Consider the following 25229-nt stretch of genomic DNA (forward strand, 5'->3'; position numbering starts at 1 on the left):
ATCAACACTAACTGTTGATTCAATCTTTGTCAAAGAAATTCAATCAATTATGTTCTTTAATTCTCTTGTTTATAATATCAAGAATACTTCTTCTAAATCTCATGATACTTCTAAATTTAAATTCAAGAACAATCTACTTTATTTCAAAGGTTGCTTATATATTCTAGAAGGAAAAGCATGTTTACATGTTTTTCAAGCACATCATGACTTTTCAATAATAAAATATTTTGGATACAATAAGACTTTGGAGCTAATATTAAAAGATTTTTGGTGTCGAAAAATGTCAAAGCTTGTGAAAGACTTTGTGTAGACATATGAAATTTGTTCAAGATCAAAAACTCATCATCATTAATCTTATGGATTTTTTTAGCCATTACTTATTCCAAAACAACCATAATTTAGTGTTTCTATGGATTTTATCATACATATTTTAGTCTCAAGTTTGTATGATTCAGTATTTATGATAGTAGATTTTTTTACCAAAATATCATACTTTGTATCATATATAAAATCTATCATAAGTAAAGAAACTACTAAGTTTTTTTTTGACAACATCTATTGCTATCATAGATTGCTCAAAGATATTACATTGGATAAAGAGACTTAATTTGTATCTAGATTTTAGAGAATCCTTTTTAAAATTTTAAAGGTCGATATATACCTCTCTTCAGCTTTTCATTGTTAAATTGATCGGCAAACAAAATAGGTGAATGAAGTCTACAAGACCAATAAGTCTAGTTCACTTATTCTAGGTCTTGTAGAATATTGCCACATAGCTCTTAGTTAAATAGTATATATAGAGGCAAGAATAAAGTCTTTTTTGCTCTTGTTAATACCTTTTTAGTCTTTATTCTTATTTTGAGACTTTTTACTATTCTTATCTTTCACAATAGCCATTTTAATTCAATATATTATCTCCTTTGAGTGACTTTTAAATCTTCTTCAGTGACTTAAGAGTATATTGAGTTTTATTTCTTTAAGTTTCATATCCTTGATAATATAATTGCTTCATTGCAATATCAAGAATTATTCATCATTATAATAATTTGGATTATTGAAGGCTTTGACTTTTTTTTATTTACGAATAAATCAATCAAGATGTTTCTCAATTATGCCTATTAAAATCAATGAAGATCCATCTAATATCCCATATATCTTTTCTTAAGCCACACAAGACAATTGATATACCAAGAAGATGATTAGTATGACTTCTTCCTATAGAAGTGAGTAATAATGAAGAATTTTAGGTAGAGTAGTTTTAGACCTAAGCCAACACCAAAAGAAGCTATAATATCTTGTTTATTGGCTTAGATATGATATTAGTGAATGCACATGGAAGTTAATTAAGAATCTTGCAAATGCAACAAAGAAGGTTGATACTTTTTATCAACAACATCCATCAAAATCAAGATGAAGGATAATAAATCTTTGCGATAAAAAAATTATAATTTAAAAAAGATTGCATTCAATTTTTTTATTATTATTTATAAAATCTATATATTTGTAGTATTAAGAAGATGAAAAATAATAAACAATAGATTCAATTCAAGAGCTATTATTTGTTGATTTATCAAATAAGACATTACAATTATTACTGCCTTTAATACAAGATAATTAAGATAAAGACCTTCAAAAATGACATGTTCTTTTTTGAATAGATGACAAGATACAATATATTTCATATCATGACTTTAGAAAAGACTCCTAATATTTGGTGATATTATTAGAATTATAAATATATTTTTTAAAGAAAATTATAAAGACTCTATCGATAAAATAATAAGGTGGTCTTTCTGTCTTAAAATAGGATATTATTGGTGGTTGAGAAGACCTCTTAACTACCTTCAAAGAAAACAACGATCAAAATATGTTGTAAATACAATTTGCTGCATTGTAAACTTCTTCAATATATATTCATTGCTTCTCGTGGAACTCATCCATAAAAAATGGAAAATAATATCACAAACATACTTAGAGTTATCTAAATAATATGAATACATTGAAATAAATAAAATTAGGATAATTATCTAAGACATGAACTAAAAGAAGATGCATAAATCTATAAAATCCATTGTCGTGTTGTGATTTGGCTACCATGTGAAAATAATATGTTTATATATTTAATACACAATAAATTAGACAACGTGATGAAAGAGACATTAGAGGTTGAAGTCAATGCTTAGAATCTAAAGAGTAGTAAGTGATCAAAATTGCTAGTGGTTGTATTTTGAATTATATCTTATACAATTTGATAAGATTTTGGCTAAAATTTCCAAGAATGTGTATTTTCATGTTACTAAACTTTATACATAAGTTTTGTGGTATTTGGATTTTGTATTTGTGGGATATGAAGAAAATAGTACTCGAATGCTTGTGAAATAGGATTTTAGAGTACTTGCTAGGGATTTTTAGATACCAAACGATCAATAGAAAATTTGTGATTGAATTTTTTTGAAATAAATTTTAAAGATTAATTCTATAATGTTTGTGAATTTGACAAAAATTGAACGGTTGGATCAAGAGATATGAATTTTTGAAGTTTGACAAGAATATTTTTTTTTACAAGAATATTATGTTTTGAAGAGATTTTATTATAATATAAATATTTTATACAAAGTAATACGGTTTTTAGAAGTCAAGACTTTATATATATATATTGAAGATGGATATATGGAGTTATGGTTAAATTTTGATATAAAAATGAACTTTTGAGAGGAGATTATGGATTTTCTTTATAATTATTGAAAATCTAACTTATCAGCAAATAGTTAGTTATGATTTGGTATAGTCAAGAATGTTAGGAAATTTCTTGATATTTTAGAAAGCCTTATTTACAAACCTTCTTAAATATAAAAGATTTTACTTATATAATATCTTTTTGATATTGTAGTATTTATTTTTCTTCTACTTTAAAAGTTAAATAACTTATTGAAGCTTAGCCAATAAGTTAAAACTAAACTCTCTAAATCTAGATATTTAGTATATTCCCAGATAGAAAACCACACAATATGATATTATTTTCGTATGGCATAATTTATAATCTAATAATATACAAGATATCTAGCTGTAGAGAATTTAGCTTTGGCTTCTATATGATGTCTAAGCTTCCAAAAATCCCTTTATTTGCACAAAAGCTCAAAAGATAACAAAACCCTTCAAAAAGTTTTCTTTTCGTAAAAGATATTTTTATCTTAAACTTTAAAAATTCATATCACTTGATCCAACTGTTCAATTTTTTAAAAATTTCTATGTAATTTAGATTTTATTCTCAAGCTTTATCACAAAAAAAAAGAAAACCATTAATCTATTACGAATCTTCTGGCATCTTAGAAACCATAGCAGGTGGTCTAAACCCTAATCTATAAGCACCTAAAAACTATTATCCTCATATCTCAAAAATACAAAATCCAAATGCCACAAAACTTATGTACAAAGTTTGATTACATAAAAATACACATTCTTAGAAAGTTTTAGCCAAAATCTTGTCAAATTGCACAAGATATAGCTCAAAATACAACCACTAGCAATTTGGATCACTTACTACCCTTAGATTTGCAAGTGTTGACTTCAACCTCTAATATCTCCTTCATCCAAACTTGAAATCCATCAAATAGTATGCCAAAAGTATAGCCAAGAGATTTGTTCCTTCCAACCCTAGTTGCCAATCCTTTATTTCTTTTTTTACGTATGCATTATACCCAAAAGAATGATAGTAGGTACAAAATCAATACCTTAACTTTGAGTGCCCATATCTCTTTCATATAAACTCCAAATTATACAAAATTTGTACCAAAACCATAGCCAAAATCCTAAACTTAATGATTCTATCCTCCAAAGCTCAAATGGCCCTGAAAGACTAATCCTAATCTCTAATATGGCCTCGGACAGCCTCCTTGAAGCCCATTGGTCATGATTTTTGACCAATAGGAATGGAGATTTATATCATCCATCTCCATTCATTCATATGGATGCCCTAAGCTACCTTTTTTTCTATCAAAACTCCTCTCCAATTCTTTTCTTTACAAGATTTATACAATGTATGTCCTAAATATCATATAAAAGAAACAAAATAAGACTTTAAGGGTCACCAATATCTTAAAAAGGTGATTCTAAATATTTAAAGGTTACTACTAATAAGATAATCTTCAAAGTTACTATCAAAAAAAAAATTTATATAAATTCTAATAGAAGTTCTTTTAAACTACCTCTTTTTGAGGTAGTAATCCATCCACATTCCATAACCAACAAAAATCCACTAATATGGCTTTTACCATGTTGTTTAATATATTTTATATTAAATATATAAATCTATTATTTTCAAATGGTAGCCAAACCACAACATGACACCGTATCAAAAAAAAACTAACAAAATAAAAATAAAAAATATATATATTAAAAAGAAATTAGAATGGCTATTGCCAAAAGACAAGAAAATTAGAGACTCTTGCATCTAAACTAGAAGCACGAAAGGAAATGACAAAGGTGAAGAAGGCTTCACTCTTGCCTCTATATATACTATCTACCTAGGATCTATGTGGTAACATTCTATAGGGCCTCCAAAAATGTGTTGACTTTGTATGACACGTATTTTAACTTGTAAGGCAAATTTTTTATATGAACGCTACATAGCTAGCTTGTTTCATAAGCTATAAGTATATGTGGCATGTAATTAACTTGTTGACCAAGTTTTTAACCTACAAAATAACTACAAATACATGTAAAATCAAAACAGTGTCTAGAAAGCTTCTAAGTTGCTTTGTTTAGAAGATATTATGAAATTAATCTACTTTTATCTATTTCTATCTATTCATATTACATAAGTAAAAATTACAATAGATATATATTTGTGATGATAATTTAATAATATTTTATAAAGAAACTTTTTAGAAGCTTTATAGATGTGGTTTCATCTTTATGCATGTCTATAAGTAATTGATAAGTTAAAAACTTGGCCAATAAATTAATGATATATCATACATATTAATAACTTATGGTACAAGTTAACAATGTAGGACACATAGAAGAAACTTGTCTTATAAGCTAAGACATATGTCTCACAAATTAAATACATATTGGAGGTCCTATAGGATGTTGCCACATAGTTCTTAAGTAGATAGTATATACAGAGGCTAAAATGAAGCCTTTTTCACTCTTATCATTCTTTTCTTTCTTCTAGTTTACTTTTAAGAGTCTCTAATTTTCTAACCTTTAGCAATAGTCATTCTAATTTCTTATTAAATATATTTACTTTCTAATTTCTAATTTGTCATCTCTCTTTGATTCATTTTTCACTTGTTTACATATCTTCTTTGATTTCTTGTCCTTAATACAACTTCATTAAATTTAATTATGTAAAAGAACTTATAGTGGTTTACAGCCCAATCAATAAATTTTATTACATATTAACTTGAAATATCGTATCTAAATTATGTAATTATATTTAAAGTTTCTAAAAAATACTTTCATCATGGATAGTACTTGTTAGCAGATTTAGCATTTAATGTGAGTTAGGCGACTATTTCTAGCTATAAGTCTCTAGCCACCAAATAATTTATCAATATAAAATTTAATTATTGTTTGGCTAAAGCGTAGGTTCTAAATGAACATTACATTGAGATCCTAAAAAATAGACTTTGCTTTAAAAAAATTGTATTGAATTTAATCAAATAATACATATAAAATTTATTATAGACTAGATTTTGATTTGTTGTATTTTTCATAATATATTGGCTGACATAGACAATGTGTGGACAACTAAATTTATTGAGATTAATCAAGAACCATTAAAGAATTTTACTACTACTTTAATAGAGGTGATTCTTTTTAAAGAAAAAATTTGAGACAAAGCAATAGCATACAATTATACATTATGTATTTTATCAATGTATGATTTAAGCCAGTATATTGCAATCAAGTTTATAATTTAGGATCTTCAGCCATCAAAGTTGTATATACATAATATTCTTTATATATTATATAAGTAAAAATAAAAATAACCATTTCAATTTTTATAGTAGTTTATTTCTTCTTTTTATTGTTATAAAATGCATTATAGAACCTCAAGGTCTCAAAAATTATTAATAAATAAATAAATAAAATAATAGACAAGCAAAATTTAAGTTTTTTTGTATGGCTATTATACCTTATATGTCATATTTATTTATATTAATATTCTATATTTAAATTAATTAATGTATGAAGGAACAAAAGATAAGTGTCTTAGAAGAAGTCATTTATTATTGGTGATTTTGATATAAAACAAATATTAGTAGTAGAGCAAAATTATGCAATATAGTGAAGTATGATTTAGGATACATGAAGTGTTTAGAAGATTATATCAACAACTCTACTCCCTCAATCCAACATCTTTTTATATTAAGATCAAGTATTGTATCAATTAGCAAATATAAAAGTTGTAGAGCAACTTAGAAGAATTGTTGAGGAGCTATCATTGATGAAATATTATTCTTAACTTTTACTTATGTAATTTATTTGTGATGGTAATTAGAAAATTCATGGATGTCTTTTGATGCACATGGAGCTAATTTTGCTCATTTTATGGCTTCTATTTATCATTCTTCATTGAATTTGTGATGCATTGTCTTTGAAGATTTTTTTTGTCTCAAAGATTCTATGCAATGTTGTAAAATAGAAAACATCTTCCAACTTGTAGAATCCATGTGGTATTATAAAATAAGAAACATCTCTCATCTCATGGATTCTATATGACATTACAAAGAAGAAACATCTCTTGTCTTGTAGATTCTATGTAGCATTGCGAAACAAAGAGCATCTTGTATCTTGTAGATTCTATACAATATCATGAAACAAAGAACTTTGAAACAAAGTATGAATGCAATTATCAATCCTTGATTGAAGTAGCTCCATCATGAAGATGTATTCTATGATCTTTGATTGAAGTGAATTTTTCATCTGATCATGTTACTTTGCCATTGATTGACACATGTGTATTGTAAAAGAATTCAAGGAATATCACTAATTCTTCAAAATAAAGTTTACAGTCTATATCAATAACTTCATCATATAGAAGATCAATGAAGTTTTACACAATTTAAAAAGGTTGAACTCTAAATATATATCTTATTTGGTAGGATTTTATTTTCGAAGTATCTAGCTACAATAGAGCAAAATTCTAATTTTCTAAGATACTACAAGAGATAGAGTTATTTCTTGAGCCGAATAGGTCAATTTAGACCTAGCTATAGGAGTTTTATTTCATTTTTGCTAAGTTTAAGATTTTATGCAAGAAAGGCTCTAGATGCCATAATTTTTTAAGAGTAATTATTTTATAAGATATGTTGTTGTATTGTAATATGACTATGTAGTGAAAATATGATCAAGAATGAATTTCTAATTAATATCTAATCATCTTGATTTATTAATAATTCAAAATATTTAAACATGGCTTTTAAAAAAGCCTCTTATTTTATTACTTATCTTAATAGCAAGTAGATTGAAGGGTGGTTAGTAATTTTACCTTCTAGATCCTAGAAACTCTTTTATTACCTTAGAAATGCCATAAATTAATCAAATTAGATTAAAAGAAGTAAATAATTAGAATGGTTGATACTAAGATTAAGTTGAAGATAGAGTTGGACTAAAAAATCCCTATGATAGATTAAATTGATACTTAAGAGTCGATTGTTTGTGGGACAGGTTCAAAATTAGATCTCTAGCGATTAAAACAATTGCCTAAGATAAAATAAGGAGGTATTTGAAGATCAGCAATTAGGGTTGGTGATCTAGCTTTAGGATAATTTTAAAGGTATAAGGCTTATTTTTAGAGCTTTTGGAGTGACTTTGTAATTATTGTTCAAATTTAAGGTTTGTATTGGTAATTTGGAATTTATGCAATACAATTAGGGCTAGCACTTTTGGCTAGTTTGTATAATTGGTGTCACATCTATAGTTCAAAATTTGATAGTTTTTGGTTGATTGGATGTGCTAAGTATTTATAAAATTTTATATTAATTTAATAGTGCAATTGAAAGATATTTGGATTTTGATATAAAAGGTATTAAAATTTAGCAGTTTAGGATTAGGTAGGATTTCTATGATATTTGAAGATCTACTAGTTGGATCAAGGTGAAATTTGGCATGGTCGTAGAGGGTTTTAAGATATAGCTACATACTAATTTTGAGTTCAAGTTAATGGTTGGAGAAGGAGAAATCACAATTTAAACATCTATATCAACTTTCAAGTTGATGGCCAAGTAACATCAGTGCAATTTTTGGGCTTTTTCTCACAATCTATAAGTTGAATTGGATTGAAATTTTCCAAGCATATAAAAGACTTATAATGGCATTTTCATAAATTTTTTTGCTCCAAGTAGATGATCAAATTAAGAGTTATATCTCACCAAAGCTCATTGATTAGGATTAGGGCTTATAAAGAAAAATCAAAATTTCCTAATTATAAAAGTAATAAGGTGATTGGAATTTATGCATGATTGATGTTAGTAAAAAGAGTATTTTTGAATACTTTTTATCGACTTTAAGTACTTTTTAATTAAAATTAAAATTATATTTATTTTATATGGGTCAAACCTATTAAAATTTCTTCGATATTTGTAAAACACAACTTCATCTTCTATAGTGAGGTGCCCAATGCATTTCTAAAAAAATAAAAATATTATAATAATATAATATAATAAAATAGAGAATTTTTTTAAAAATAGAAATTTAGTAAAAAATATAATATATTATACCAAAATATATAACAAAACCTATGAATTTTTGTTTTTTTGTGCAATAGCTTACAAGGGCATTTTTTCCAGGACTTGAAGCTTCTATAACTTCACATCCATGGAACTTTTAACTTTATGCATAAGGCCTCCATAACCTTATATCTAAGATCTTTAAAACCTCACTTTTCTTCATACTAACCCTATACAATGAAATTGGAACTTATGCATTATGATTTAAGATTGACAATGGTGCAACTTTGCAATACAAACCATAAAATTTGAGATATGAATTGATAAATATAATTTAAATCATAAATCTATTTTTTATTCATATATTTTGTTCACAAGAACTATTATGTATTTTATTTCTTGTATATTCTTTCTTTGAATTAGTTGAGATTGAACTAGACTAAAGACCTTATGCTCTCTATGATATTTTTGAATCACTTTCCTTTCTTCCTGATTTACAACTAATTTCTCTCTTTTAAATGTCATTTTATCCTTCTCCAATATCTTTTTATTTTTAATTTTTTTTATAAACAAATCTCAAATCTCTAAATTTTTTGCTTTAATAAGGCCAAGCACTTTGTTATTATAGAGGTTTTTGGTCATGATGACTTTACCAATACATTAGCCATCATATAACGCCTCTTCAAAGTTTTTCTTTTGAACTTTATAATATAAATAGTTGTCTTCTTTTTTTGACGTGACACTGATAATGTTGCCGAGCAATAGAAGTCTTATGAAAGAAGATGTTGGTGAAATAGACAAAAATCAAAAAGAAATAGAAGAGAGTAAGAGATTATGATCTTCTTTGAACAATTTTTCTTGTTCATCAAATTTGACTTGTAATAAAGCCTTTCAAGTATCTTCAAGTAGCAATTTCTTAAGTAATAAATTCAAATCAAGCAACAAACTTGGTGAATTAGTTACCAATATTTGCATAGAATCTTCTAATGGCATTGTATTTGTTATTGCAGTAGAGTCCATCTCATAGAAAAGAGTAACATTTGGCCTCATATCATACAAAATATGCATCCTTTTGAAGAGTGGACAAGTATCCTCTAACTTTATAGCCATTATGTGTATACCTTGTTGTTAATTTTTATCATGAATATCAATGCCAATATCCATTGTCCAATCATATGTGACTACAAAATTTTCTTTGAAAGTATGTTGTCAATCTAGCATGTTTGTGGCAAAAAAGTTAAACTTATCTTTTGACGCCTTATTCATCTTAGTAGCTAATCTTAGTCATTATATATGCTCCAAATTATTAGCTTGTATCACAAGCCATCCACATGTTCAACACATGGCTAATTTGTTGGCCACGTTTCTAATCTACCAATCAACTATAAATATGTATAAAGTCAAATACACATCTATATAGCTTTTTAAAATCTTCACAACAAGATAATATCAAATCTACCTACATTTACCTTCTATCCAGCACTTCTTATTTACATAAATATGTATTTTGTGACACATATTCTAATTGTTGGATTTTGCAAAAGTGCTAAGTTTGAACTCCATTCTAATATAAATGATAATTTAGTAGTACTCAATATTTATTACATAACTTCATCGATGCAAAAGCTCACTCTTGCTATAGAAATTCTTTTCTTTGTTATGTATTTATTTATTTATTTATTTATTTATTATCATATTTTAAAATGATTATATTGAAAATAATAGTCTAATTAAACAAACAAAATATTCTTAGTTGTAACTTAGATGCTCTTATAATATAAGTGATTTTGACAATTTTTAAATCTTATAGTTTTTTATTAAATAAGAATTAATTAATAAAAAAATAATATTTTTTTATTTCTTATTTTTAAGATTTTTTATTTCTTTGGATACATTTCTATTAGATACATGATCTTTAAATTTTTATTTTAAACATAATAGTTGTGATTTTATATTGAGTTTCTATTTATATCTATATTTATTAATATTATATTATATTAATATTAATTTTTTTCTTTTTTTCTTTTAAAGTATTTTATTTTTATTTTTATTTTTTATTAATTTATCTTCTTTAATTTATAATGTTAATTCTATTTTATCTTTAATTGTTGTCATTCTTGTTTTATTACTTTTTATTTTTTAAAATAGATTTTTTTTTTTTTTTTTTTTTTTGTGATTAGTTTTGAATTGATATAACTTTTTTTTTGTCATCCCTTTTGTAGTCTTTACAATTGTGTTATTGACTTATTAATTGTATGTATATTAGATCTTAATTATTTTGTTATCATCTTTTAATTTTATGAATATCTATATTATTTAAATAATCAAAATTAAATAGAATTATTTAGAAATAAATTCAGATAATATATTTGTTAAGAAATACCAAAAAATAATAATTCTTAAGTATTAATTAGATTTTGCACAACATAAGTAGGAATTTTGAAATATATCATTTTAAAAGTGATTTGCAAATAGATTCTAAGATAGTTTAAACTATTATGGATCAAACAACTTCAAAAATAATATAAAATGTCCAATATGTTTTAGAAGTATTAAACTATTATCAAATATTTATGAAGAGGTTTTCTCAAGTTGTTATTCTAATCATATAGTTGCCTTGCAAAGACAAATTAAAGTGGATTCAAAATGTAGAACCATTGTTTAAAGGTTTGAAAATAACTTTCACTTTTATTCTCATTTTTTAACATTCAAATTTTTCTTAGCCAATTTTAATAGAAAAAAATACACCAAACTTTGTATTAGGTGAAATTTTGTTACAAATAAATGGAAACAATTGACTTTATCTTATTTATTTTTATTTAAGTAATTCCTCAATAATTAAGATTGGTAATGAGATCTATAGTAAAGAGCTTCTTAATATTATGGACTCATACTAAAAATGGCATCATAATCTAAAAGAATTTTTTATCTAATCACAACATGTACCAATCACAATAGTCATAAATATTTCATATCAATACATGTCTTAAATTGTTGCCAAATCCATGAAAATATTTCATTATCATAATTTGTATTTGATATTACATATTAATTTGAAAAAAAAATAAGGATTATAAAACATCTTGTTGTAATGTTTTTATCTTGTATCAAAAGAAGAAGATACAATATATGATTAACAATAGACTATTCTTTTAAAACCACAATGATTACAATTTTGAACTATTAAATCGAAAATTTAATTCTATATAATAATTTTGAAATAAAATATATTCAAATTTATTTTTAGGATTTTTTTTATTTTAGATGCCAAAATAGCTTTCATGATGATTTTATCAAAGTTGATTTTATGAATAACTTTCTCTATTATATAAGGCATCAATATATTCTATTAGGTCAAACAAATTACATGTACTTCAAGCACAATATGTCTTTCTTAAAGGAAGACATTTTAAATATAAAAAACTTTGGAATTTATTACAATAAGTTTTTAGTAGCTTCAAGTATAAAAATTGCTAAAAGTATTTATTTAATCTTATTAAGAATAAGTATTATTTATCAATGATGTAAAGACTTCACATCATTGATTCTATAGACTTCTTCAATCTCAACTTCTTTTAGAATTATTTTACTCATCTATTTCAATGGACCTTAGTAGAGATCTTCTAATATCAAATTTTTACAATTTTTCCTTTGTAATGGTAGATAATTTAACCAAAATGGCACATTTTGTACTATGTTAAGAAATTAGCATTTGTAAGAGACTTGATAAGTATCATTATAGAATTTTATACAACAAAGTTATTTATACACCAATAATGATATAATTAAGAGAGACTTAAGAATAATAAGAAACTAATGCAAGTGGTCTTAGAAAAGAACAACTTCTATATAAAGTTAGTAAAAAAATATATAATTACTATCTTATAACATCTAGATTGATTAATTTTAAGACAAGTTGGATTATCAAAGACTTGGCTTGTTATACATTCAAAAAAATAGATAAATCTAATTGCATATCAATTGCATTTACCACAATTAATAAAGATTCATCTTATATTTCATGCATCACTTATTAAGTCTTATACTAGAATTAATATATTGAGAAGAAAGCAATCACCACCACCTCCAATTAAAATAGATAACAATTAGGAATTTGAAGTGAAAAGTCTTGAATCAAGTCAATACTAAAGTAAATTGAAATATCTTATGCACTAGTACAAATATAATATTAATAAACATACATAAGAACCATGTGAAAATCTTACAAAAATGTGTCAAAACTTATTTCTATTTTTTATTAACAACATTGATAACAAGTTGGTATAAAATAAGAACAAATAAGTTCAAAGATTAACTCTTAGAATGTCTTTGGAGGATGAAAGACTAACAATTGGTGATTTCATTTTAAGAATTGTCATTTTTACAATTGGTAAATGAAGCATTTAGATTGTCTTAACCTTCACAATGTCAAAATTGAGATGAGAATCTTTGTAAGAGACATATTCTTTCTCAAATAAATAATGGGATCTAATATATATAATGCCATAATTTTAAAAGAAACTCCCTATGCTTAGTCATACTACTAGAGGTTGATACTATGCCTCATGACATTCAAATTGTGTTATTTGAAGATAAGTTTTATTGACAAGATGATTTTGACATAAATTAACTTTCTCCAAAGAAAAATATATGTACATGTATATATATATATATATATATATATATATCTCACTTTGTGTACAATTAGTTTATCTTGGCTTTTGAATATTTAAATATATCTCTCTAATTGCAAGGAAACCTACTTTGATTTCAGTTGCAAATCTACTTTTATTTCAGTTTGTTTAGTATGCTCCTTACCTTAAAATTGAAAATTGAGATGGTAATAAGATAATGTGGAAGCTTGTATAATGGCAAAAACCCTTCCTTCCTAAAAAGGACCATATATTCGTGTTCTCACCTGAAAAGCTTACAGACTTTTGACAATGTTTTAAAAAAATCCTTGGCATTCGTGAAAGACATGTCAATCTAAGACTGCAGTCGAGTGAAGATGATACTGTGTGTGAAATCACGGTTACCCTGATCACAATCATCACAAGGAGATTCCCACATAGACGAGTACAGGAAAACTATGCATCCATTACACCCAAGCCATCAGAAAAAATACTTGCTTCACAAGAATAAAAGGATACCGGCAATTTACTAAAAAAATTTCAGCAGGGGAATACCATGCATAAAATCAGCAGTGCACTCTAACTGGGCACCAGATATATCTTAAACTTGCTTTGCCTTGTGATAGTGCATAATAAAATTGCACGATTAGCTGAATCTTAAACTCGGAAGCTCTACGTTTTCTGAGGTCTGAGTTACAATTCACAAGGACAAGGTATAGAACCCTACTTGATGAGAACATAAGGTCGGTGAAATTTGCACAGGCCTTTCGCCTCAATACACCAGTTCAGTGAGAATCTCAAATCCTACAAAGGTGCAACAAGGACACGTCGATTTGTTGTTTGCACTTCTCATTTTGAGGCCTTCCGTTTCTTGCTGGCTGAACCCTCTTTTGTCGCCGAAGGAGACTGCTTCACTTTCTTAGACGCTTTTTTGTTACCCTTCTTGGCTTTTCCATTAGAAACAGGCGATTCCTTGGTAGACTTAACTCCCTCCATCGCTGTAGGTTCGGAAGAAGGGGCAGGAGTTTTGGCTGCGGCTTCTTCGGCTTTCCGTTGACGCATGGCTTCCCTCTTCTCCTCCCTGGTGAAACGACAAGCATTACAGTATCAATATAAATTGACAAATGACAGGAAAATTGTAAATAATCCGGGTTTGTGAACTACGAAAACCAAAATTGATTAAGTAGTTGATTTAGATCTCATTCAGCTGACTCGAGCAGAGCTTATAGTGCAGCACTGTACGAAAGTTGATCTTCTACAATTCGGCATCTGGAAAGTAACATTGACATCCAGCAATGTGTACCTCTGTTGAGCAATCTCTTCTTTTGATGGCAAACTCTTCCGCTCCCTCCTATTCAAAAACTTTCTCTTTACTTTTGCCGGTTCACTGTTCTCAGCTTTGCCGTTAGGGACATCCATGTCTCCGTCGTCACCATTGCCAGCAGATGCACCACCATCGGCGATCCGATCTTGACCAACTTCCTCAACTTCCATCTCATCTCCTGAGATGTCCCAACAAGTTACAAACAGAATATTGTTAGTAAACAACTAGGTGAAAACTGCGGGAACCTGAGTAAAAAAAACAATAGATTCGCCGAAATGAATCAAAATATTCTTCTCTTAAGAGATTGAGTCCAACAAAATGTTCTCAAAGCAAGTCGTCACAGAAAACAAAACAAGATATTGGTAAGTGATATCTGAAAATTTTCTACATAAAACTCAGACTGCGTTGCCCACAAGATACTATTAAGTGAAAGAGAACGGTCAAATGCAGAAGTCAAATCATAAAACATTAAAAAATCCATGAAAACAAGAATGTCCAGTGCGAAAAAGATTCACAATTTCAGTTTACCTTCATCTCTCGTGACTTCCTCTGCCGGCTCTTCATCATCGGCATCGTCATTGCCATCATCTTTCTTGACCTTGTTACTTATCTTCTTCAGCTGTAAATGAGCAAAACTAGTGTAAATAAACTGGAATCCAAACAAAAACAGCAATAATTGAAAGGCTTGAGTTGAAACCAACCTTGGCAACAAAGAAGCCATCCATGTTGTGCACATGAGGATAAAACCGTCTAGTATTCTTCAGCGTGTGGTGAAACCGACTCTCTCGAAATTTTGTAAAGCTGGTAAACACCGTAAATTGATCAATGCATGTACATAATTCAATCTAAGAATCTCATTAACAAGATATGAGAATTGAAGTTGCAGTTCTAAGCATGAACAAAGACAGAAACTAGTCAAAATTACAGATAATGTCGATGCTCACCCTTCACGCCCGAATTCTAACCCTGTTGGAACAATCTTCACATCCCGCTTCCTTAAAGCATAATCCACAACGGCTTCATTCTGCAAATTAATATACCAACACAGAAATAAAATCTTAAGAAACTCATTGCGTCCGCAGGCTTTACAGCGAGGACAGTTGTCCCTGATAATATGTTAACTACGTTGCAAATAATTTTGATTAGAGATCAGCAATATATTACCTCTGCTACCATTACTGAACATGTCGAATAAACAAGATATCCTCCAGTCTTTGAATTAGCATCCACCATGTCTATAGCAGCTAGAATGAGTTCCTGCAAACGCCATCATACTAGTCAGCACAAGATAGCTACGTCTGGGCACATTTTAAGGGGTCTAACTGTAGAAAAATCCAGAAGTAGCACATTGAATGCCTTCAGTTCTATTCAAATTGGAAAAAAATTCGATGAAGGCATAGATTAGACACATACTTTTTGCAGGAATGCACAGCGTTGAATATCTTCCGCACTCTTCGTAACTTTCACCGACTCATCCTTTCCTACAACCTGCGTCAAAGCTAGAAATTTATCAAATGCAATACTAATATGCTGCATAAGAATCAACCCTTTTGCATAACATTCTTTTGAGTAGATTACGTAAATAGAAAAAGAAACAAATACAAGCTAAAAAGTAGCAGAAAATCAAGGGGTGCTACAATATGCCATAAGGCTTTACACGACAATAGCTTGCCGTCATGAGCATTCGCAAAGATACGCGAGCTTACCCCGGTTCCGCTGCACGGCGCATCTAACAAAACCCGGTCCACCGATCGTAGTCCCAACTTGTGAGGCAACTGGAAAATGACATCAAAACTGAGTGGATTGCTAAACAGCACAAGCAATTGCCTCAAATTCATTGCAGTATGGAGGACATGAACATAATGAGAGAAGGCACTGAAGATTGGGAACATAATTACAGCCTGGTGTGAGACAGTGATACTGACCTGGCGACCATCATAATTACAGATGATTGTGTTCGTCACACCCATTCGATGAAGGTTGGCAGACAGGGATTTTATACGTGGCTCTTTCAATTCATTTGCATAGATGACACCTGGACAGCCAGTAAAACAAGACGAATTATCAAAGAAAGGCATACGATTAATGCTCTTAGCAGCCATGTTTTACATGTTAGATCATCACTAAGCCAAAGCGTACCCAAAATACTACCATGGAAACGTCAAATAGAGTGATTTCTACCGGAAACTACATTGTCTCTTCTCTCCATGTTGCATCAAAACACTACGTCGCATGGCCTCCACAAGTCCAACTACTAGCAATACTTGAGAAGCAGAAGCTAGAGGTTAGATAAGTAACCAAAGACTAGGTATTTGGTTCAAAGAACAAAGACTAAAGTCATCCAGAAACGGCCAATACCTCTCGATACCCGCAACTGACTGTAACCCCAATTGAATGACCCAAACTCCACACAACTAACTCAACACACCAACAAGCAAACGATTGAAATTCTAACCTGTATTTTTCATTAGTGCAGCGATGTAGGTAGTTTTTCCTCCTGGGGCAGCTCTGTATGGAAAGATAAATAAATAAATAAATAAAAACACAATCACTCCTAAATCATGCTTATCAATGAACAAGAACATATTAACAATACTAATCGAGTGTTGAGTATCCTTACGCCATATCTACAACTCGTTCCTTCTCTTGAGGTGCCAGAGCCATCACTGGCAAAAAGGAAGATCCACTTTGAAGCTGTGAAATAAAAGAGTATAATTAAATTCATGCAACTTAGAACCTTGCATCAACATAAGGAAAACAAAAACAAGGCTACAAAACAAAAAGAAGAAAACCCATAACATCCTGTAGCATGATTAACGAACTGGAGAATCCCACGTCTTCTTCAATCGTAGCAAACAGTGCAATCACTCCAAGAGTTCTCTCATTTTCTAAAAGCTCGATCCAAGTGGATCCTTGCCAGGAAAATTTACCATGTAGTGACCAGCCATGTATTCAGGAGTCGCACCAACGGGTACTTGAGATTCGTATACGACCAGGCCGACCTGCCAATACAGTCAACTTGGTTCAACATTTCAGTCCATTCCAACGACTAGGCTCAAAGAGCAACATATTAACCTCCAACTCATCATTGACCCGAGCAATCTACGATGAGCATTATAATAAACATTACGAAAATTGTGAACTCGAATAAAAAAAGTAACTCAGGGACGATGGAAAAGCATTGTACAACCTGAAATATACGCAAAACGAAGATATATTCACAAATATAAACAAAATTATGGATTACAAGAGACTCACTTTCGTCCACTTTCCCAGTGGATCCAAGTTGACTCCTCTGTTAATCAAAACTTGGGCCAGATCCCTCCTACGGCTCTGCAAAAAGGGGGGTCAGCGACCAACACTAAAGATCAACTGATACGTCCTTTGACCATATTGTAGCTGCTGCACAGCCAAATTAATGTAGAAAAGTGACACGGTTGCAACTGTGCGAGGTTGTGAATTACGCGAGTTAAGGCAAATAACATAACACGTTTTGATTCGCCAAAATATAAGATAGTTGAAGATGATGATGTAAGCATACCTTCAGGGTGTTGGTTCTCAAGGATATTGGCCGAGGTTTCTCATTTGATTCAAGGAACTCCAGCACTTCGGCAGGAGGAAACATCTGCGGAGGATCACAGAATCACTTCCAAAGAGGTAACCTCCACAAACCACTAAACGGAGTCTGAGGGACGTACGGGCACCACAACTTCGAAGATTTTTAAGTAAAGAAAAGGCTGTACCTGTAAGAAGGTACTGATAAGGAAGTCGTTGTAACCATAATACAGGGATAGATCAGATGAAAGCTGTTTCACATAGTCAGCTCGGGCAGCTCCTTCGGGCCTTAAAGCTTTAAAGCTAGAAAGCACACGGACAACTGCCAACAAAAAAAAAAAAAAAAAAAAAAAAAAAAAAAAAAATGAGGGAGGTCTTCAATTGCTGAAAGAGAAACATCTATAAAGCAGGAAAATGCTGTAGTGATTACCAACAAAGCACCCAATAGTAAAAACATCACTCACTGTCTTTGATTCGCCGCAAGATATTTGGTAGGTCTGGAGGGCCTTTCGCTTCTTGTTCTAGCTCCTGGAGAACAGAAAAGATGTGTAAGCGGATTAAAATCGTCAACAGATGCTCTAAATGGCCAATACGCACATGCATTGATTAACAGAACCTAATAAAAAACAATTCAATGTTACTCGGTTCTGAGAAATATTTCCGGACACAAATGTTGTAGAAGGATCCTACTACCTCTTCAGTAGGTAACCGAAAATCATCAGCGTCACCCTGGATGTTAAGCTGCATTTCTTCCTGTCTAGCCTCTTCAACCTCTCGCTGCTTCTGAGCATCCAAGAAGCGTGACTTCTTCTCCACGTCCATTTCATCTTCACTGTCTTCATCGCTCTCCTCACCATCATCACTGCCTTCATCACTGCCATCGTCCTCTTCCATTTCAATTTCGCCATCTCCTTCATCATCCTCATCCTCATCTTCATCTTCGCCTTCCTCCTCAGAGGAGCTTTCAATCAACTTTGCCTTCAGCCACTTTTTATTGTCATCGGTGAACCCCTTATTTTTCATCTTTAGTTTCTTCTCCATGAAGTCGTCACTCTCTTCCTTCTTCACTTTAACCTCTGTGGATTGCTTCGGCTTCCTCCCCATTGTACAAATCAAATTGAACTCGCAAAGAAACTTATAGATTGACCTGTTTCAGTACCTGTGACAGTGGTGAGAGAAATTCGACGAGTAGAAAAACCTCTGTGTCCCCCTTCATGTCCTCAAGATGAGATAGCTAACCAGAACAAAAACCCTAATTCTCCATTAAACCCTAAACCCAATAAAACCAGTAGTGTCGGAACTAAGTCATGCGATATAGTCAAAAAATAATGGATCTCTTTTCAAATAACCAAAAAAGGAAAAATATAGAACAAGAACGAACCAAAACAAATCACAGGGGAACTTGTAAGATGTAAAACCCTAGTACTAGAATCGCAGTGAAGTGACCAAACAGAATTCAGACAGAGAACGCGTGTGTCACTTCCACGTCCAACAACAAGGCAGGTAGACACCCATTGCAAAATTGGCCCAGAAAACCACCCACACTTAAACCCGCAAAAGCCCATTCACTAAAGAAATCCAATTCCACTGTCAAGCGGCTCTCACCATTCGCCTTCCGTGCTCCAAACAAGCTCCCCAGAACTAGCTCTCAACACCACGAAACTCGAACTGAAAGAGCAAGAACCTCACTTGAAAAAAACCAACTCCGACAACGCGTCCAATGACTAATATATGCAAATGTGCATGAAAAACGGGAGTCTGTAGGTCAGAGAATGCGCCGAGAAAAATAGAACTAACCTGGGAGAGTACGAGAATCGCAGCAACAATCCAGGGAGAGAGGTCAGAGCAGAGAATCCTTGGGTCTAGTCTCCGAATGCCTCTTCCACAGGCACAAAGAAAGCATGAAATGTGCGGTCATTGAATCGGAGCACTGCTTGGCGGCCGCCGCAGCCCAGGGCCCAAACCAACGAGGGCCTGTTTGAAGTCACCAACTTTTGATATCTCGGGTAGGATCCGAAATGCCGGGTCTAACGACTCCTCACTCCTTTTCGACTTGGTAACCCGTCCTTTTCACGGGATTAGGCTCCCTCTCCGCACACACTCCCGGTTACCCAATCCCGTGCTCGTGATTGGAGAACCTTGGGACCATCATAAAACCTAGGCAATGGTCTTAATGGTTGAGATTGTAGTTTTAGTTTTCAAAAGCTTCTTTTGTGTTGATGGGAAATATTCGTTTTTTATTTTAAAAAAATTAAGTAAATCAATAAATAAATGAAAAATGTTTGATTTGATTTAAATCTTAAAGATATTTGCATCACATACTATCTTATTTAATACTTGGTAGAATATAAAAAATAAAATAATGAAAAGTGAGACCATTGTTAGAGTTGAATTGGGGCCCTCTTTTATACATATATTCCAAAAGATTAGGAAAAGAAAATTATTTTTAAATTGGTGGTGGCAATTTATGATAATTAAATTTATAGTTATTCCTATTAATATTCTAAAATCAATTGCCTATCAATCATTGCAATGCTTCTTTTAAAAACTTTATATAGCAAATTTACTTAATATATTTTTATATTTTTATGTAAATTATTTTACATAATCTATTCTAAGTACCAATAAATTTTAATTGCTAATTAATATTTTAGGTATTTTTTAATTCTATTAATACTAACCATACCTATTGATAATAAACATAAAAAATAAAAATAAAAAAAGAGAAATTACTAAATCAAAAAGATTGGAGTTTAAAAGACATAGAAAAAGAATTAAAGCATATCTAGTAGGTATAAATAGAAAATAATGCACTCTATATAGTTGACAAAGAGAAAAATTGTCTTACATTACTTTGATCCTTAAATTTAATAATATGACAAAATACCAAATAGAAATTTGAATCTTTTTTGGATTTAATAATAAGTCTTTTGATAAAATAAAATTTTAAAACAAAAATTATTGGTGCACATCTTTAAAAAATATAAAAAAAAATATACTACTCAATAAAAATAAATGGAAAAAAAAAGTTCTTGATTTTGTAGAAGAAACTATTATATATCTTGATTTTAGTATAAAAAAATGGAATCAAATTTCAGTAGTGTAATTGTAGCTATAGATATTGCTAATAGTGATATTCTGGAACCTATTATTGGTTGCTATTTTGATTGTTTTTTAAAGATGATTAATTAAAAACTATTGGAGATTATTAATAATCTATATTTTAAAATACACGTTTTAAAAATAAATGATTATAATAATTTATTTACTGTGAAAATTTAGCTTATTAGTGAAATTAATTCACTCATAGCAATGTATTTGTACATAAAATTATCATAAGTAGCATTTTGTTTTAAAAAACTTCTGGTCAAATGTTTAATTTTTTATTCTTGAGAAGGAATTCAATAGATATGTTTGCAATATCATTTTTTAATCTGAAATTCTTTTATCTCTAAAATACAAAAAAGAGTTACAATATAACAATTAATTAAAAACTTATGTTGTTATAATACAACTTGTTATTTAAGTCATTGAAAAAGATTTTTTCCAAATTTAATACTTCTATAAAATTAGCAGATTATTCATTTTTGAAATGTTAAAAAGAATCACCATGAAAAAAATATCAATACACAAACTAAATGAAATAAACATTTGACACACTTTTTGTGAATCTATAAATTCTTGCCAGTTTTATATTTGATTTTTAAATTATCCAAAAAAATTTATTTAATTTTTTTTAAAACACAATTTCATTTGTAATCAAAAGAATTTTAAAAAATAAATTATATTTTTAGGTAATATAATTTTAAATTAAATCATAGCATTCTAAATAAAAAAATTCTCCACGTTCCCATCCTCTCAATCTCGACCTTTCCAACCTCATCCCTTGTTTCAACTTCCTCAATTCCATCCCCTATCTCAACCTTCCCAACCTTGTATCTTATTCCAAGCCCCTTTCTTCCTTGTCACTTCCATTCATATAGAAATTCATTTACAAGATTCTCTTGTTGTCTATCTCATCTCTATGATCATGCTTTTAAAGAAAATGTACAAGCTAGTAAGCAAGCCACTAGTATTCCTTTTGTACATTTGATGCAAGAGCTAAATTTTTTCCAAATTCTAATGAATCTTTTATCTCACCAAAGCATGTGTGGAGCAACTAGTCATATCAACCATCATATTATACTGCAATTGTTATAAAAACAATGTCTTAATCTCACTCATGACTTCAAAAGATGCAAGCTACTCCCCCTCCATAAATGGAGTCACAGTCTAGTGGACACTCATCCCTCCACAAATCTACAAAGAAAACCACTAATGAATTATAAAGATTGCAACTAAACTTCTACATCATGAAATAATGTATGTGTACTTGAAATTATCTATGATAAAGAATTAAGAGGAAGAGGTATTTACAAAGCAATTGTGAAGATGCAAGTCATGATATTAGGATGATGGATAGATGGATCAATTTGTAATGCAATACACTTGCACCAACTTGATGATACCCAACTCTTGCAGCAATAATATCATATGATTTTAAATGATTCCAAGCATCTGACATCCATTGTATACCACCATAGTTAAGAAGTTGCCTCATTGTGAGGCTTGAGGTACCAAATAGACAACAATTGCCCATCTGAAGTTGTTGTACGTAGAAAACTAAACCTAAAAATCATCCGTGTTAGACTTATAAATATCAGCAATATAATCGTTTGAGTAAATAAACATCAATTGCTTTTGATATGAGATACAACAAACGCCATCACTTATTTTGAAAAAATATTTCTAAATCATTTGAATATGAGAGACTCAATTAAAGGAATCAATGTAAATTTCTAAGGTTGAACAATAACCAAAAGAAGAATAATCAATGAAGCAAAATAAAGAATGAAAGATGGAAATGTGATCGACAAGTGGATGGTGAGATGCGGCAGAGCAAATTTTGCATCAACTGAGATGGTTTGTAGCATTAGAAAATCCTCGCCTATTAGAATTGTGGCATAGTCCCACAATTCTCTAATAAAATCACCCACATTTTCATCACAAAAATTATTTTGGACTGCAAGTTTGGACTCACCTCCATTATGATATGTTGTTTTTATTTTGATTGTACAATAGTGATTTTTTTTTTAAACTAAGTATTATTGTATGAAAATATGAATAAGTTATTGGAATTACATTGACTTGACTTGATGCAATGATGGTTGATAAGTAAGTGTATGAATAAAAGATAATGGTATTGGTATTGTGCTGAATAGAAACCAAGATGAATATTTGCATATGGATCTTGCATACAAAGGATACATGTACCCATTTTGTAGGCACCATCGCCATAGCCAAGTTGATGATTAACCTCCATGTTTTTTTTGGAGACATTACTCTTGTAATTTTTTTACTTTTTTTTCCCCTTTTTTTTTTTTTTTTTTTTTTTTTTTTCTTTCTCTCTCTCTCTCTCTCTGCTCTTCTTGGTCCTTCTCTAGCTTTGTATAGTTCCAAGTTTGCAGTGGTTTCAAGCAAACATCTCACATAGCTCTAAATAGCTCAAAGGTCTTCTCTTTATGATCTTAGGATTGTATGTTCAAAGCATACTCAAGATCTTTGTTTGGAGAATACAAGTTTTTAAGTTTCATAGCTCTTTTGTTTGTAAACCATGATGCTTAGCTTGTCATAGATTATATTCTAATTGTTAGTTTCAAAGCTCTTTGAAGATTTATTTTTGTTTATTTTTTTGCATTTTTTTTTTTTTCAATTTGAGAAATTCACGTTGAAACACCAACTATGCAAAATCATCTCATAACACCTCCTCTACTACTATCTTCTAATGAAATTATTGAATACAAGTTCTCAATGGGCTTCACTAGTTTTTTTGTAGCAGCTCTTGTAGTTTCATCCCTATGCATTGTCATGGAAGGGCAATTAAGCCAACAAGGAAAGAATCATAGTATTATGGATTTATGAAACAATCTATTATATGAAGTAACCATCATTTGCAAATCAAACGTGGAAAAGAGACTATCTTTCTATATAGTGGTGGAAATTAGTTTGTAGTTTGATTTTGACACAAAGCAACACTTGCAATGAACATGCAGCTTCTAATCTAAGGGATCTCAGGGCTCCTTTGTGATGTAGAGGTCCCCTACATTAGGAGGCCCCAGCTACTTCTGCATCTAAGTATGCCAATGGAGGGCCAATTTGTAAAGAATATCAGTGTTATAAACTGAAAGAAGCTACCTTGATGAGGAAGCTGCCTTAGTGCTTGTATTTTTTGAGTATTAGTTGAAACAACTAAGAGTTTTAGAATTTGGAGGAAATCCAGTTCTTGCATTAAGTGTACAGAGGAGATACTAGCGTCCTATTTACTAGTTTTTACATCTTGTCAAGGAAGGCACAATCAAACAAACAAATGATAATGGAGGATGAAGGTCAAGATGGGGGATGGAATCAGGGAGGTCAGACTAGAGGATAGAAACAATTTAATAAATATTTAGATTGTCTCATCATTGTACTCTTTCAATCCCATCTCTATTCCCTTGTTATCAACTCTTGCTCCCATTCCCAACATTTTGAGCCCATGCCTCCATCCTTGCCAATGGTTGGGAATGAGAAATGGATGGGAATAGGGATGGGAGTTGCAAGGGTATAATGATGGTTAAGAAAGAGTAGGTCACTTTAATAAAAATTTGGGTCACTTCATCATTTCTTTTCTCTCTCTCTCTCTCTCTCTCTCTATATATATATATATATATATATATGTTTCTTTTTCTTTTTGAGATAGAAAAAGAAATGATAAAAAAGAATAAGCATGATATAAAGACTCTATGACTCAACAACTTGGATACAATGGGTACAATTTCCAGAAAGGGCAACACCGGGTATCTAATTACAACGGGTACCGAAGCCGATCTCAGCACGGTTATCAGGGATACAATAACCGGCGAGGTGAACAATAGGTATCTGCATAACCAGAGTATTGCAACATACAGGGTATGAATGCACAGCGGGTATCGTAGCGAAGCTCATCTCTCTCGCTCCGCTTTG

The 25229-nt window shown here is 30.3% G+C and overlaps 1 protein-coding gene across 4 annotated transcripts; it reads right to left on the bottom strand.

Annotated features, from left to right (window-relative positions):
- Positions 1–13807: 13807 nt before the first annotated feature.
- LOC112290035 (26S rRNA (cytosine-C(5))-methyltransferase NOP2B) lies at positions 13808–20144 on the bottom strand. Of its 4 annotated transcripts, none has more exons than XM_024535952.3 (19): positions 19986–20096; positions 19794–19856; positions 18882–19335; positions 18653–18716; positions 18377–18510; positions 18175–18258; positions 17892–17966; positions 17564–17635; positions 17254–17327; positions 17089–17141; positions 16559–16668; positions 16340–16408; positions 16047–16121; positions 15798–15890; positions 15578–15657; positions 15335–15434; positions 15162–15252; positions 14613–14811; positions 13808–14390 (listed from the first exon to the last, which is right to left on the bottom strand). In XM_024535952.3, exons 3-19 carry the CDS (start codon positions 19290–19292, stop codon positions 14159–14161), a joined length of 2016 nt encoding a protein of 671 aa, XP_024391720.1. In that variant the 5' UTR covers positions 19293–19335; positions 19794–19856; positions 19986–20096; the 3' UTR covers positions 13808–14158. The 4 variants fall into 4 exon arrangements, with proteins under 4 accessions (XP_024391720.1, XP_024391710.1, XP_024391691.1 ...); XM_024535942.3 differs by having other exon boundaries at positions 18882–19347; XM_024535923.3 differs by lacking the exon at positions 19794–19856 and having other exon boundaries at positions 18882–19347; positions 19986–20144.
- Positions 20145–25229: the final 5085 nt, after the last annotated feature.

This window comes from Physcomitrium patens, chromosome 1 (assembly GCF_059467195.1).
Source record: "Physcomitrium patens ecotype Gransden chromosome 1, ASM5946719v1, whole genome shotgun sequence".
Lineage (NCBI taxonomy): Eukaryota > Viridiplantae > Streptophyta > Bryopsida > Funariales > Funariaceae > Physcomitrium > Physcomitrium patens.

Bases quoted from the DNA above. Each gene is read 5' to 3' on its own strand.
- LOC112290035 (XM_024535923.3), bottom strand. From the start codon at position 19,292: ATGGGGAGGAAGCCGAAGCAATCCACAGAGGTTAAAGTGAAGAAGGAA. The intron at 18,259-18,376 runs GTACAGCCTTTT...GATCCTCCGCAG, and splicing joins TTATCAGTACCTTCTTACAG to ATGTTTCCTCCTGCCGAAGT. The intron at 16,409-16,558 runs GTCAGTATCACT...GTCATTTTCCAG, and splicing joins GTAATTATGATGGTCGCCAG to TTGCCTCACAAGTTGGGACT.